The sequence below is a fragment of the Gorilla gorilla genome, chromosome 15, assembly GCF_029281585.2.
Source record: "Gorilla gorilla gorilla isolate KB3781 chromosome 15, NHGRI_mGorGor1-v2.1_pri, whole genome shotgun sequence".
NCBI classification, from domain to species: domain Eukaryota; kingdom Metazoa; phylum Chordata; class Mammalia; order Primates; family Hominidae; genus Gorilla; species Gorilla gorilla.
The window spans coordinates 119,953,100-119,966,095 of NC_073239.2; the positions used below are offsets into that span (position 1 = coordinate 119,953,100).

The following is a 12,996-nucleotide window of genomic DNA, read 5'->3' on the forward strand; positions in this document are numbered from 1 at the left end:
AATGTCACCTGCTTCACGGACTGCCTGACCCAAGAGCCCACAGGTGGTCGGCACTCAGTGACTGCTGGCAGGCTCTTAGTAATAACGAAGTCCCAGTTGTTACTTTAACAGAATTTGTCACTAAGAAATGGATGAGACGATTTTCATTATCTACAATACGCATTTTTGCATTGTCTGAAGTTTTTATAGGGGGTATATATTAATTTACAAATAAAAATATGCTTCTACTTTGGGAAAAACGTTTTTTAAAACTGTAACTTTTGCTTTGCTTTGGAGTTAAATGGAAAACCAGTTCCCGCTTTAGTGTTAATCTGCTCCCTGTGAGAGCGAACTGTGGGAGGCCCGGGCTGGAGGACAGGCCAGCACTCAATCAGGATCATTCTGGGATCTGCGCATGTGCACAGGAGACAGCGGGGAGGGAAATGCTATGAGCACGCTGGTAGAGAGAGTGAAATCAGCATTAGGAAGACACATGACTGACCGGGCGCGATGGCTCACGCCTGTAATCCCAGCACTTTGGGAGGCCAAGGTGGGTGGATTGCCTGAAGTCAGGAGTTTGAGACTAGCTTTGCTAACATGGTGAAACCCTGTCCCTGCTACCAATACAAAAAAAATTAGCCAGGTGTGGTGGCAGGCACCTATAATCCCAGCTACTCAGGAAACTGAGGCAGGAGAATCACTTGAACCTGGGAGGCATAGCTGAGATTGCACCATTGCACTCCAGCCTGGGCGACAAGAGCGAAACTCTGTCTCAAAAAAAAAGATAAAATGACAGGCAGGAGAATCGCTTGAACTCGGGAGGCAGAGGTTGCAGTGAGCCAAGACTGCGCCACTGTACTCCAGCCTGGGCAACAGAGTGAGACTCCATCTCAAAAAAGAAAGACGTGACTAAGGAAAATTTTTAAAAACAAATAAAAAATATCAGACAGAAGAGAAAATGGTAAAAAGGAAAACAAAGGAGGTGGAGAGAGGTGACATGGAAGTGAGAAAGTGAACAGTTCGGAAAGGGAAGGAGGAAAAGAGGAAACAGGATGGGGAGGATGAAGGGCTCCACCATCTGGAGACACGTGATCATTTACAGGGACTGATTTCTGGGGAACAGACTTGAGAATCAAAGTTGGCACCTAACCAGTGAATCTAGAGCCACAGGTCAAAGGGCCCACCTGGACCTCCCCACTGGCCACCCCTGGGCGTCTCACTCCATGCGCCTATGCAGACGACGCGTCTGTCTACAGAAACCTGCCTTCCCTCCAGGAAGCCAGCTTGGAGCAGGCCAGCATCCTTCCCCTGAGAGTAGGGGTGGGGGTCACCCTCAGAACCTCCTTCCCCTTCCTCTGGCACCCACATCTCCTGGTGCCGACCCCGCCTCTGGATGCCCTCTCCAATGTCTACTCCAATCTGCCTGTCCCCAGTTTGGTCCAAACCCCGTCACCTTTTCCTGAACTACTCGCGTCGCTTCCTAACAGATCTTCCTGCACTAGTTGTGCTCTCTGTACTTTAGGCCTGAGCCAGGTACCAAAAAAAAAATGCAACGTCTTACTTCATGGTTCATGATCTTCCCGTAGGTCTCCACGAGTGACTCCGCATAAAACGGCGTTTCTCCATAGAGCATCTCATACATGCAGACACCCAGAGACCACCAGTCACACTCAGGCCCGTATTTGCCCATGCCGTCCTCCATCGCCTGCAGGATCTCCGGCGAGATGTAGTCAGGTGTGCCCACGGCCACAGAGGACTGCACCTTAGGGGAGAAGGAGGTGCTGAAGGAAACCCTAGGGCATCTCCAATCACATATTTCCAACTACTTTCTCTAAAATATAGCGGAGGCAGAAAATGAAATAATCATAGAATAAAACTGATGAATGATCGTGATTTTTAAACCCAGTAATTCAAGATGAGTATAGTGCCTCAAGCCTGTAGCCTCAGCTACTTGGGAGGCTGAGGCAGGAGAACCGCTTGAGCCCAGGAGCTCAAGGCCAACACGGGCAACATGGTCCCCAACCCTGTCTCTAACGAAACAAAACGGAATTTAAAAACCTCAATAATGCAAAATTCAATGCAAATAAATATTCTTTTGAAGCACTAAACATTATGCAGCTCCCAGAATGCATGAAACTCTTGTACACATGGTCTGTCAATACCCAAATACCAGCCATAGCCCCAAACAGTGCCTCTCCAATCCCCCAGGGTTGGCATTTCCCACTCTCTGTCACTGCTCCCAGTGTGATGCGGGGGCCACGTGTGCACGGGCCAGCCTTTCTGATTTTCATGTGCAGCACGCAGGGACTCTTGTGTAGGGTCTGTTGTTAGAATAGAGACTCCGGTGGGGCACAAGAGGCTGCATTTCTAATAAGCTTCTGGGGGTGCTAAGGCTGCTCACCTGCAGCCCAGCCTGTGGTCTTCCTCATGGGAACATGTAGAAGTTGGTCCAGGCATTAGCCAGGTGCTCAGGCATTCCCTGGACAGGGCACCAGGAGGCTAAGACCACTCCTACCCCCGCAAGGGAGAAAACAGCTCCCCTGCTATCTACATCAGCAGGCAGGTGCCAGAGTACAGTGACACCTCTGCAGAAAGCTGCGAGGGCACGGGCCACCTCCGAGCAAGCAGGAGGAGCCTGGCGAAGCTGAGAAATCATCCAACCAGAGAGAATGATGGAGAGTATAGGGCCATCCTGACGGGCTGAGTCTCTAAGACTGAGGCTCAGGCAGGAACTGGAGACAACAACCACAGGCCTGTCTGGGGAAGGCCAGGCTCTCCCGAGGGTCCCCTCTGGGAAGAGAGACACAGGGTCCAAGCAGCACCCCTGAGCCAGTGGTGTGAGAACTGCTCAGGCTGAATGGATCAGCAGAGAACTCCGCCTCCATCACCTCCCTGCATGAGTGCGTGGCCAGCCCACAGGAGCTCCTACAGACAGCGGGACCACTGGGGTGCTGGGCGGTGACTCCACGATGAACAACTACTGTGACAGGGTGGAGTGGAGGTCAGGAGGGTAACCCATGCTCTGGTTATACCATGACGGGGTGGTGTGGAGGTGAGGAGGGTAACCCATGCTCTGGTTATACCGTGACGGGGTGGTGTGGAGGTGGGGAGGGTAACCCATGCTCTGGTTATACCGTGACGGGGTGGTGTGGAGGTGAGGAGGGTAACCCATGCTCTGGTTATACCGTGACAGGGTGGTGTGGAGGTGAGGAGGGTAACCCATGCTCTGGTTATACCGTGACAGGGTGCAGTGGAGGTGAGGAGGGTAACCCATGCTCTGGTTATACCGTGACATGATGGTGTGGCGGTGAGGAGGGTAACCCATGCTCTGGTTCAGACCTGTTCTAGTCACTGGAAGACTGGAGTGGAGGACAGCACCCGCCTACCAATTAATCAATATGTGGTCAAGACTATTAAAAACAAGAGACTGGCTTTGTGGAATGAAAATGAGCAAACTGCTTTATTTCTTATAAAACGCTGTCAACTGAAGCCAGTCACATGGGTGCCTCCACTACTGCTTGAAAATCCGCCAGTAGGAAAGAAAGGGATTGCTCTCTCTTGGAAAACTATTTGATGTTAGACCTTATGATAAGTGTAGGTTTCAAAAAAGAAAAGACTCCAAACATGTAAGAACAAAACTGCAACAGTGGCCACAGACGCAGTGAAAGCAGTTTGCTGCAAGCAGCTGCCAACAGGGTGTGAGCAGAGCTGGGACTGCCCCCATCACGCTACTCAGCCATGACGCTGGTCTGACTGTGGGGTAGAGACCACAGGGGCCTGTGGCCTGAGCCTGGGTCTCCTGGTGATAGCCGATCTGGGGGCAACCTTCTGTTCTTCCCCTGCTGGCGGGAGTGTCAGCTGGCCCTGTAACACTGAGCACCTAGGACTCTATTTCTAGGTCTACAACACCCATAGAGAGGAAACCCCTAGCAGGAAGTTACCTGCCCCAACACAAGTGAGAAAGTACAGTTACATGGTTAATGCCTGCCCACCCGACCAGCCTGGACAGGGCCCTTTAAGGAAGAAGCAGGGAGCGCCCTCGATCTGCTACAGGGCTGGCATGCTTTTAGCCACCTTGGGATTGAGGAAACCTGACAACTCCCATTCTGGAAGGCACACATATTACTTTTGTAAACATAAAAAGCAATAAAGATGCTTTCCAACTTAATTTTTATTTGGGAAACAAAACTCCCCAAACAGAAAATTTCAACTATCTCCAAAATTGATTCATTTTCTGAATTAATATACTTGGTTTCTTAATTGTACCTCAAATTGAAAACTTCCCTTCTGACTATATGCCAAACCCAAAACCAAACGGAAAATCTCCAACAAAAATACCTACAGTGCCATCATCATTCATCTTCAAACATGATCCAAAGTCAGCCAGGCGGATATGACCATTCACGTCCAAAAGGACATTGTCAGGTTTAATGTCTCTGTTAGTAAAATAAACACACAAATTAACCATCTCCATGCAACACATTAGGTAGATCAAAGCCCTTAACTAGTGGTGATCAGATGAAGAAATGCTAATATCCTCTTGTGAACAGCTGTCACCATCCAGTACAAATGCCTCTGTGTGACATTCAGCTGGCATGGTGGCAGCCAAAGTCATATCACTGCCCCTCGTTTAGTCCCCAGTTACCCTGGCGAGGCCCTGTGACGATTCCTACTCGTCTGCCCACCCAGCTAATGAGCCCCTCCTGAGCATCTCCTTGGTGCTAGGCACTGCTCTCCAGCCCACCCACCTATGCACGTGACAACGCTGCCCCTGCCTTCATGAAGCCTGCACACAAACTGAGGTCTTGCAAACACAAATAGGCACTGCTGTCTCAGGCAGGCTCACACGGTGCAAGCTCTGTGCTGAGTACCACGGAAAACAGGAATGGGACAAAGGGACAGAGGGACACGTGTGGAGGAAGCTGGCTGGGGGCTGCCACACAGAGAGACGGCAGTGGCCAGACAAGGTCCAGGAGGCAGGTGGCGATCTGGGGGAAGACTACTGCAAACCGCCCCATACCCCCAAAACTGCACTTTATAGATGAAGACATGGAAGCTGAGCCAACTGCCCACAGTTACAGAGCAGCACGTGCTGGAGCAGGAACATAAACACAGGTCTGTCCCACTAACGCCTGTTTCTAAGCTACTTTCTATGCGCTCTCAAACACATGTGCGGGTGCAGGGCACCTCAGAGCATGAATGCTTTTTTCTGGCACAATAAGCTTACATGACTCAACAGTATGAATGCAAACAAACTTTAAAAACAAAGACAGACATTCAGCAAAAGACAAGTACAAGCATGTTCCCAGCGGCACCACTTCTAACAGCCAAAAGGCAGAAACAATCTAAATCTCTGTCTCCAAGAGAATGGGTGAGTAAGCTGGGCTATACTTGTGTGATAGACACCACACCCCAATGAAAACAGACGGGTACCAACTCCCCCAGCCACATGAATCAATCTCACACAAACATGGGCAGATGATAATTCTTACCTCAAAACCAGAAACAAAACACAAAACCAGAAACAAAAACACAAGGCAAAAGAAACTCTAGCATATAACACTCCAAACTGAAATAAAATATCCTCAAATAAACATTCAGGAATATGAAAAAGAAAACAAAACAAAATCCCACAATTACACACACACACACACACACACACACACACACAGCCAGGTGCAGTGGCTCACAAACTATAATCCCAGCACTTTGGGAGGCTGAGGCAAGAGAATCGCTTGAACCTTGGGAGGCAGAGGCTGTAGTGAGCTGTGATTGTGCCACTGCACTCCAGCCTGGGTGACAGAGCAAGACCCTGTCTCAAAACACAAAACACACACACACACACACACACACACAAACACGCACGCACGCACTAGACAAAAGCATGCAGAAAAGAAGAGCTGATTTAACTCAGGGAAGAATAGAAGAAACAGATAAAATCTTATCAGAAATGAAATTATAAGAGGACCAAACAAGAACAAATTGAAACAAAAATCTAATGAAAAATTGAAGAAAGGGAAGAAAAGATCTAGAAGAATAAAATGAGGTAAAGAAACAAGGAAAAGCAGTCAGATAGGAAGCAGCCAGAGGCTAAAGCGGGAGACAGGCAAAGAAGGCCCAACAGATGCATAACTGGAGTCCCTGAAAGAAATCAAAACAAAACATGACTAACATTTGACTACAATCCAACAGAACTTTCCAGAAATTTTAAAAAAAAAATACCTGAATCTAGAATGAGAGGGCCCATAAGATTAAAAAAAAAAGAAAATATCAACGTCCTCTTTTTTGAAGCCAGCCAAGCTGATATTGATGTTCATATGAAAAGAAAAGCCAGAAAAACCCTGAAGAGTGAGCTGTGATGGGGATCAGGCCCAGATGATTTCAAAACACACTACACAGCCTCCCTAATTAAAGCAGTGTGGTGCTAGTGTGTGCAGAGGCAGAGAGAAAATGGAATAGAGTAGAATGTCTAGAAACAAACCAACTACATAAAGAAATCAAGTACAGGACAAAGATAATACAAATCACTGGGGCAAAGATAGACTTAAATAAATTGGTGTTGTGACAACTGGAGAGCCATTTAAAGATAAAATTAGAACTCTTCCTTGTGCCATATATAAGAATAAACCTGAAATGGACCCAAGATCCACATGGAACAGATGAACCTATATGAATGAAAAAGTAAAAATACTAAAAAACAAAACAACACCCCCCCTTCCAAAAAAAAAAAAACACAAAAAAACAAACCAACACATGGGTTTTCTTTTTCTGGGAGTAAGGATTTCTCATTCGATTATGTACAAAAATGTTTAAAAATCTGTGTGGCAAAAAACCACAATGAACCACATCAAAAAACAAATGGCAAATTGGGGAAAAATATTTGTAATATATATTACAGATAAAAGGCAAATACTTCTTTAAGAATTGGGGGAAAAAAGCCAGAAATCCATAAGAAAAGGGTAAAACCCATGAAAAAACTCACATACGCACACACACAAAAATACAAACATGATGGTCAACATCACGAGAAAGGTGAAAAAGAAAACTACAATTGTGTACCATCTCTCACCCATCAGAGGGCAAAAACACAAAGGTCTGAAAATGCACGGTTGGCAAAGCTGCAAGGGAACAGGCACTTTCATTCACTGCTGGTGGGAATACAAATTGGTATCTCTATGGAGGGAAACCTACAACATCAAATAAACCTACATATGTATTTTATTTCTCTCTTGATCCAGCAACCCCACTTGTAGAGATTTACCCTGAAGGCACATCACCAAAACAAAAACCACCTTGCACAAGGGTATTTATTTCTACATTTATAATTGCAAAATATTGGAAACTATCTAAATGTCCACTCTTAGGAGACTAGTTGAATAAACTATGGTAGTTACCTATGGTAGTTTGCAGTATTATGCAAATATAAAAAAGAATGAAGAGCAGGCCGGGTGCGATGGCTCACGCCTGTAATCCCAGCACTTTCGGAGGCTGAGGCGGAAGGATCGCCTGAGGTTGGGAGTTCGAGACCAGCCTGACCAACATGGAGTACCCTGTCTTTATTAAAAATACAAAATTAGCTGGGCGTGGTGGCGGGCGGCTACTCAGGAGGCTGAGGCAGGAGAATCACTTGAACCACGGAGGCAGAGGTTGCAGTGAGCCGAGATCGCACCACTGCGCGCCAGCCTGGGCAACAAAAGCGAAACTCTGTTTCAAAAAAAAAAAAGAATGAAGAGCTCCATGAATTGATATGGAATGATTTACAGGATACATCACTAAAGTTTTTAAAGGTATCACCTTTTGCTTAACAAAGGATAAACAAGAAAACGCCTGCATGGACGACAGCAGAAGACAGCAGACTGGCTACGGATCCTGGGTTGCCAGCGGAGGTGGGCAGGATAAAGAAGGGGCGACGCTTCTGAGTACAACTTCATGCAGTTTTGGTGTTTTGGAAGCACACTAACGTCCTACGTACTCTAAGAATAAAACTCAATCAACAAAGGCGGAGGGGAAGTCTAAAATGGAAAACTGATTCAAACCAATGAATCCAACTGTATTTCAAATAAATAACAACACTGAAGAGGGAGATGGGGTTAAAACAAAACAAAACAAAACAAAACAAATCCAAGTGACTTACGAACACAGAACTTGAATTACTGCAGGTGAGGGGTGCAGTCCCAATGAGATGGGGGAGAACCACAAACAAACCCGGAACGCTTTCCAGCAGGTTTGCTTCTGTGGTGTTCTGGGCAGAGCAATTCCAAAGCTTTTTTAGACACATCTCAGGACTGAGCAAGTGAGTGCACGTACTAACAGTGCTGGGAGTCACAGTTTCAGTAGGAGGAAGACAAAAGTCTGGAAAGGGAGGAAGTCAGGAAGTTAACTCATGATTCCTGAGTATGCACAGGCAGATGTGTGTGTCCATGAATGCGTCTATACCTCTGTTACTACCTCTGTGCACTGAGGGGCCTAGAAGCAGGCAACCCCACAGTAATGCGCACGCCCAGCACCCAGAACTTGGTCTTCAAAGCCGCTCCCCACTAAAGGGCCTTGAGCTCTTCTGAGAAACAACGGAGTGGGGACAGAGAAGGTACAGGATGAGCCAGAAACTAAGGGCATCCTCAAAAAGTGAAGAGGCACAGCGCAAACACAGGAGTCGGCTAGAATGCCAAATGTGGGCCAATTTCAGCACAAAAATAACTAAGATAGTGAATTAAAAACCACTGGGAGAAACAAGGATCCATGTAGCCACACTGATCACAAACAGACCAATACACAGGGAGAAAGGAGTTGCTTCCTTAGAGCAGAAAGCCGGATGACGACTGGTCAGCGTGGTGGGTCTGGAGTTGGTGAGTCAATCTGCAACCATGCAAAGACTGGTCCAGGCAAAATTCGTTACTGGGCACTAAATCTCTGGAGGAAATTTTAAAGAGGAAGAGGATATTTGCATGGTCTTAAAAGTATCTCCCCACAGGGAAAAAACTATATAGCAGAAAAATCTAACAAAATCTTAACTGCGTGATGGGTTTATCACCACCAAGGGGCTGATGGATATTGTACACCTGTGGATATGACACCCTGAGAAGGACACAATATAGCTATACACACACATTCCAAGAGGAAGGAACACATCATCTCAATCTATCAGAAGGAAACATCAGACCAAACCAAAGAAGTCTTCTACTGAAAAAGCAAGGGACACTGTATTCGCCAAACACATCAATGTTCTTCCAACATGCCAATGTCACAACAAAGGAAGGATGAGAAACTATTCTAGATTAAAAGAGATTAAAGAAGACATGACAATAAATGCAACATGTGATCCTGGACTGGATTCTGTACTGGAGGGAAGAAAATACTGTAAGAGACGCTCCTGGGTCAACTGCTAAAATCTGAGTAAAGAGGGTATGATTAAGCATGAGTAGTGTAAGAATTTAGGGGTAAACGCTCTTGGTACATGCAGCTTATTCTTAGATGGGTGAGGAAAAATCTGTGCGTGTGTGTACACATGTGGAGAGGGAGGGGGATGTATATAACAGGAGCCAAAATATTAACAATACGTGAATCTGATTAAAGGTATACGGGTGCTTTTTGTACCATTCTTGCAACCCTCGTATAAGACTGAAATTTTTTAAGTTTGAAATTATTTGAAACATTATTTAAAAAGAAAACTTTTAAAAGAATGCACATGTAATATGATTCCATATATACAGTATTTTAAAACAGGCAAAGCTGATTTATGCTTTCAGAGCCTCACTGTCTAACATGGTAGCCCCTAGCCACAGAGGGCTATTCAAACTCAAATTAATGTAAATTACATAAAATGAAGAATTCGGTTCTTTTGTTGCACCAGCCACGTTTTGAGTGCTCACAAGCCACATGTGGCTGGGGCTACCGTATTGAGCAGTGCAGATCTAGAACATTCTGTCACTGTGGAAAGTTCTGCATAGCACTGTGGGCGGGGGGGGGGAGGGGTGGTGACCCCTGGGGAGGGAGTGATGGGGGAGCCCCAAGGGGGCTTATCTGGGTGCTGCTGTGAGTGTGGTTTGGAACAATCCACTGAGTTGCATCCCTTGGTTTGGGAGCTTTACTGAATACCTGTGACATACCTCAGTAAGATTTACATAAAGAAGTCAACTGAAATGGACTTTAAAGTTACAAAAAGCCCTCCTATCCCAACTACAGATAACAGTGATTTAAAGGATGTTTTTGCTGGGACCCAGAAATAAAACAGCCACCAGTTATAAATGGCAGACACAGTACCTGCCATGCATAAATTGTCACAATTGACCCTCAAGCCAGCCAGTGTGGTGGGGTAGAGACGGTGCTCCTCTCGTTACGGAAGAGGCAGCTGAGGAGCAGTGACTGCTGCCACCTCCCAGCCTGCACTGACAGCACAGTGACATCACGAATGCCAGCACCTGTGCTCACGTCACACGCCGCAATAACCTAAGAATCCACTCACCGCCTCACCAACTGTCTCAGCACATCAGAATTCAAAAACAATTTTTGTCTCACATTACTTTAGCAGCTTTGACACAAAATCTTTAAGTCTGAAAGAAAAAAATCAAAAGGAAAACATCTGCTGAACATATATTCAAAAATATATATATTCAAAATATATATATGTTCAAAATATATATATTAAAAATATATTTTTATTTATCTATTTATTTATTTTATTGAGACAGAGTCTCACTCTGTCACCCAGGCTGGAGTGCAGTGACACAATCTCAGCTCACTGCAACCTCTGACTCCCTGGGTTCAAGAGATTCTCATACCTCAGCCTCCCAAGTAGCTGGGATTATAGGCGTGCGCTACCACGCCCAGCTCGTTTTTTGTATTTTTAGTAGAGACAGGGTTTTGCCATGTTGGCCAGGCTGGTCTTGAACTTGTGAGCCCAAGCAATCCACACACCTCGGCCTCCCAAAGTGTTGGGATTACAGGCGTGAGCCACCGCACCTGGCCCATCTGCTGAATATATTATTTTCACTAATAAAAATCCTCTTTTCTTGGAAGTGTCTACTATACATATTTAAATACATCTCAATTAAATTTGCTTCAGAGGAACAAATTCTTCTTCATACATTATATATACTACGTTCACTTCCCAACAGACTCCACCAGTGTTGGGAAGAAAGGCAGGTATCTGCAACTCTGAAGGCTGCGTGCAGAGGGCATGCCGCAGGTGGGTTCTCAATGAGCCACTCCACATGGGATGCGAGGCTTCTGGCCAAGAGCACATCTATTAACAGCACTTTTGCGGACGTCTAACAGACTCTCCCACGTCCACCAGTTTTTCTGCATTCCTTTCTCATGAAAAAAGAGTGAAAGGCAGAAAGAGAGAGGGAGAGTTGGAAGGATGAGAGGATGGAAGGATGGAGGGAAAGAGGGAGGGAGGCAGGGGAAATAAAGACCAACACTCCTGGAAGCAGAAGCAGACCCAGCCCCTCCCCTACCCTTCCCATGACCAGGGCACTCAGAGGCGCTCACTCGACCTCACAAACCTTTCACCATGGCTTCCGGCCTCCACTCCCTTCTGGAGTCACCCATGTAAATAAAAGATGACCAGTTTTACGACAAGGAAGACTTGAAGCAATGCATACAGGACAAATGTATGAAGAGAAGCTCAAGGAGGTTGTGTAACAAGCTCTATACCTGGCTGCTGGGAAGAAATGGATTAAAGACAAGGATAATGAGACTACTTTAGATTGGAACAAACTGGTTCTTCTCCCCAAAAATCTCATCATTTAGGCTTAACTTTTTTGGTTTGGGAATGGAAGGCAGGACAATTCAGAGAAATGGAGAAATGATTATATAGGAAAATGTTTAAGGCAAATAACCATAATTTCACATACACACGAAAAATGTCCCAAGTGGCCTGAGACAGGCTAGGAAGACACAGAAGAGAGTAAGGAGGCGCCGAGACACGCCGCAACAGGTGTTCTATGGACCGAGTTAGCAGGAATGCAACGACCAGAGTCCAGGCTAAACAGGACCTGGCTGCCAGTAATTCCCTACAAAATAGGGATGTTTTTCCAGGGGCCACCCCAGGACCACCAACACCAGTACACTCTGAGAAGACAGGCCGAGGAGGGGTCTCCGGAAGGCCATCTTCCCTGTATACCTTCCAGGGGCCATTTGCACGCACTGGGGGTCATCTGCGCAGTATAATTCTGTATTTAAAACATGTGGTGGTGGTTGATTTTTTTTTTTTAAGTGAACTTGCTGTTTGTGTGAGGAAAGCTCTCCTGACAGAAGAGCACTGGAGGTTCAGGGCAAGGGCTGACCTATGGCTCCCAACCGCCGAGGCCTTTACATGGGCAGATGGTCCCCAGGCCAACTGAGAGAGCTGATGGTCCCCACGGGCCACTGTGCTGGGACTGCCTATGTCCATTCTCCTCTAAAACCAGGGAGCAGCGGCATCTTCAGGGGAGAGTCAGGCACAGGGCTGAGAAGAAGCTCTAGGCTCCCCCAAGTGCCTTTTCTCCCAGCTGCTGAGATTCTGGCTAAAATCAGTGGCATCCAGCAGGTGGGGGTGAAAGCGCCATGGTGAATTGCAGGCTTTATTTCTCCCTTCCAGCTCTTCCTCTGACACTGAAAAGGGAGGCTGCTTCTGTCCCTCACCGTACCATTTCTGAGTGATGTCAACTCCCACTTCCATCCGTTCCCCTTGTGGAGCTTCCTGCTGCAAAACCAGCAGAGGTCTGATTCCCACAGCAGGTGTGCCTCAGCCTCCAGAGCACAGTCCACCACCTGGGGTGTGGCTCCAGAGCCACTCTGACTACCAGATCTTCTCTCCGAGGTTTTCTTTTCTTTTCTTTTTGTCACATTTCCTCTACTTCATCTTCTGCCTCTTCTACTCAACTTTCTACTTTAGCTTTTATTTTCCAAGACTTTTTGTTTTCTACATATTCTTTTTCTTAAAATTTGTACTCTGTTCTTATTTTGTTCATACACTATACTCTCTGCTCTCTCTTTAGGGATGTGATGTTCTCTCTCTCTCTCTTTTTTTTTTTT

The 12,996-nt window shown here is 46.2% G+C and overlaps 1 protein-coding gene across 5 annotated transcripts in view; it reads right to left on the bottom strand.

Annotated features, from left to right (window-relative positions):
• The window catches only part of CDC42BPB (CDC42 binding protein kinase beta), a 124,201-nt gene that overhangs the window by 50,590 nt on the left and 60,615 nt on the right, over window positions 1-12,996 (bottom strand). For all 5 annotated transcript variants that reach the window (XM_055361616.2, XM_055361614.2, XM_055361615.2 and 2 more), the window contains 2 exons: window positions 4,322-4,415; window positions 1,541-1,741 (listed from right to left, as the gene is read on the bottom strand). In XM_055361616.2, coding sequence (XP_055217591.1) covers window positions 1,541-1,741; window positions 4,322-4,415 — 295 coding nt within the window. The remainder of the gene's footprint in view (window positions 1-1,540; window positions 1,742-4,321; window positions 4,416-12,996) is intronic.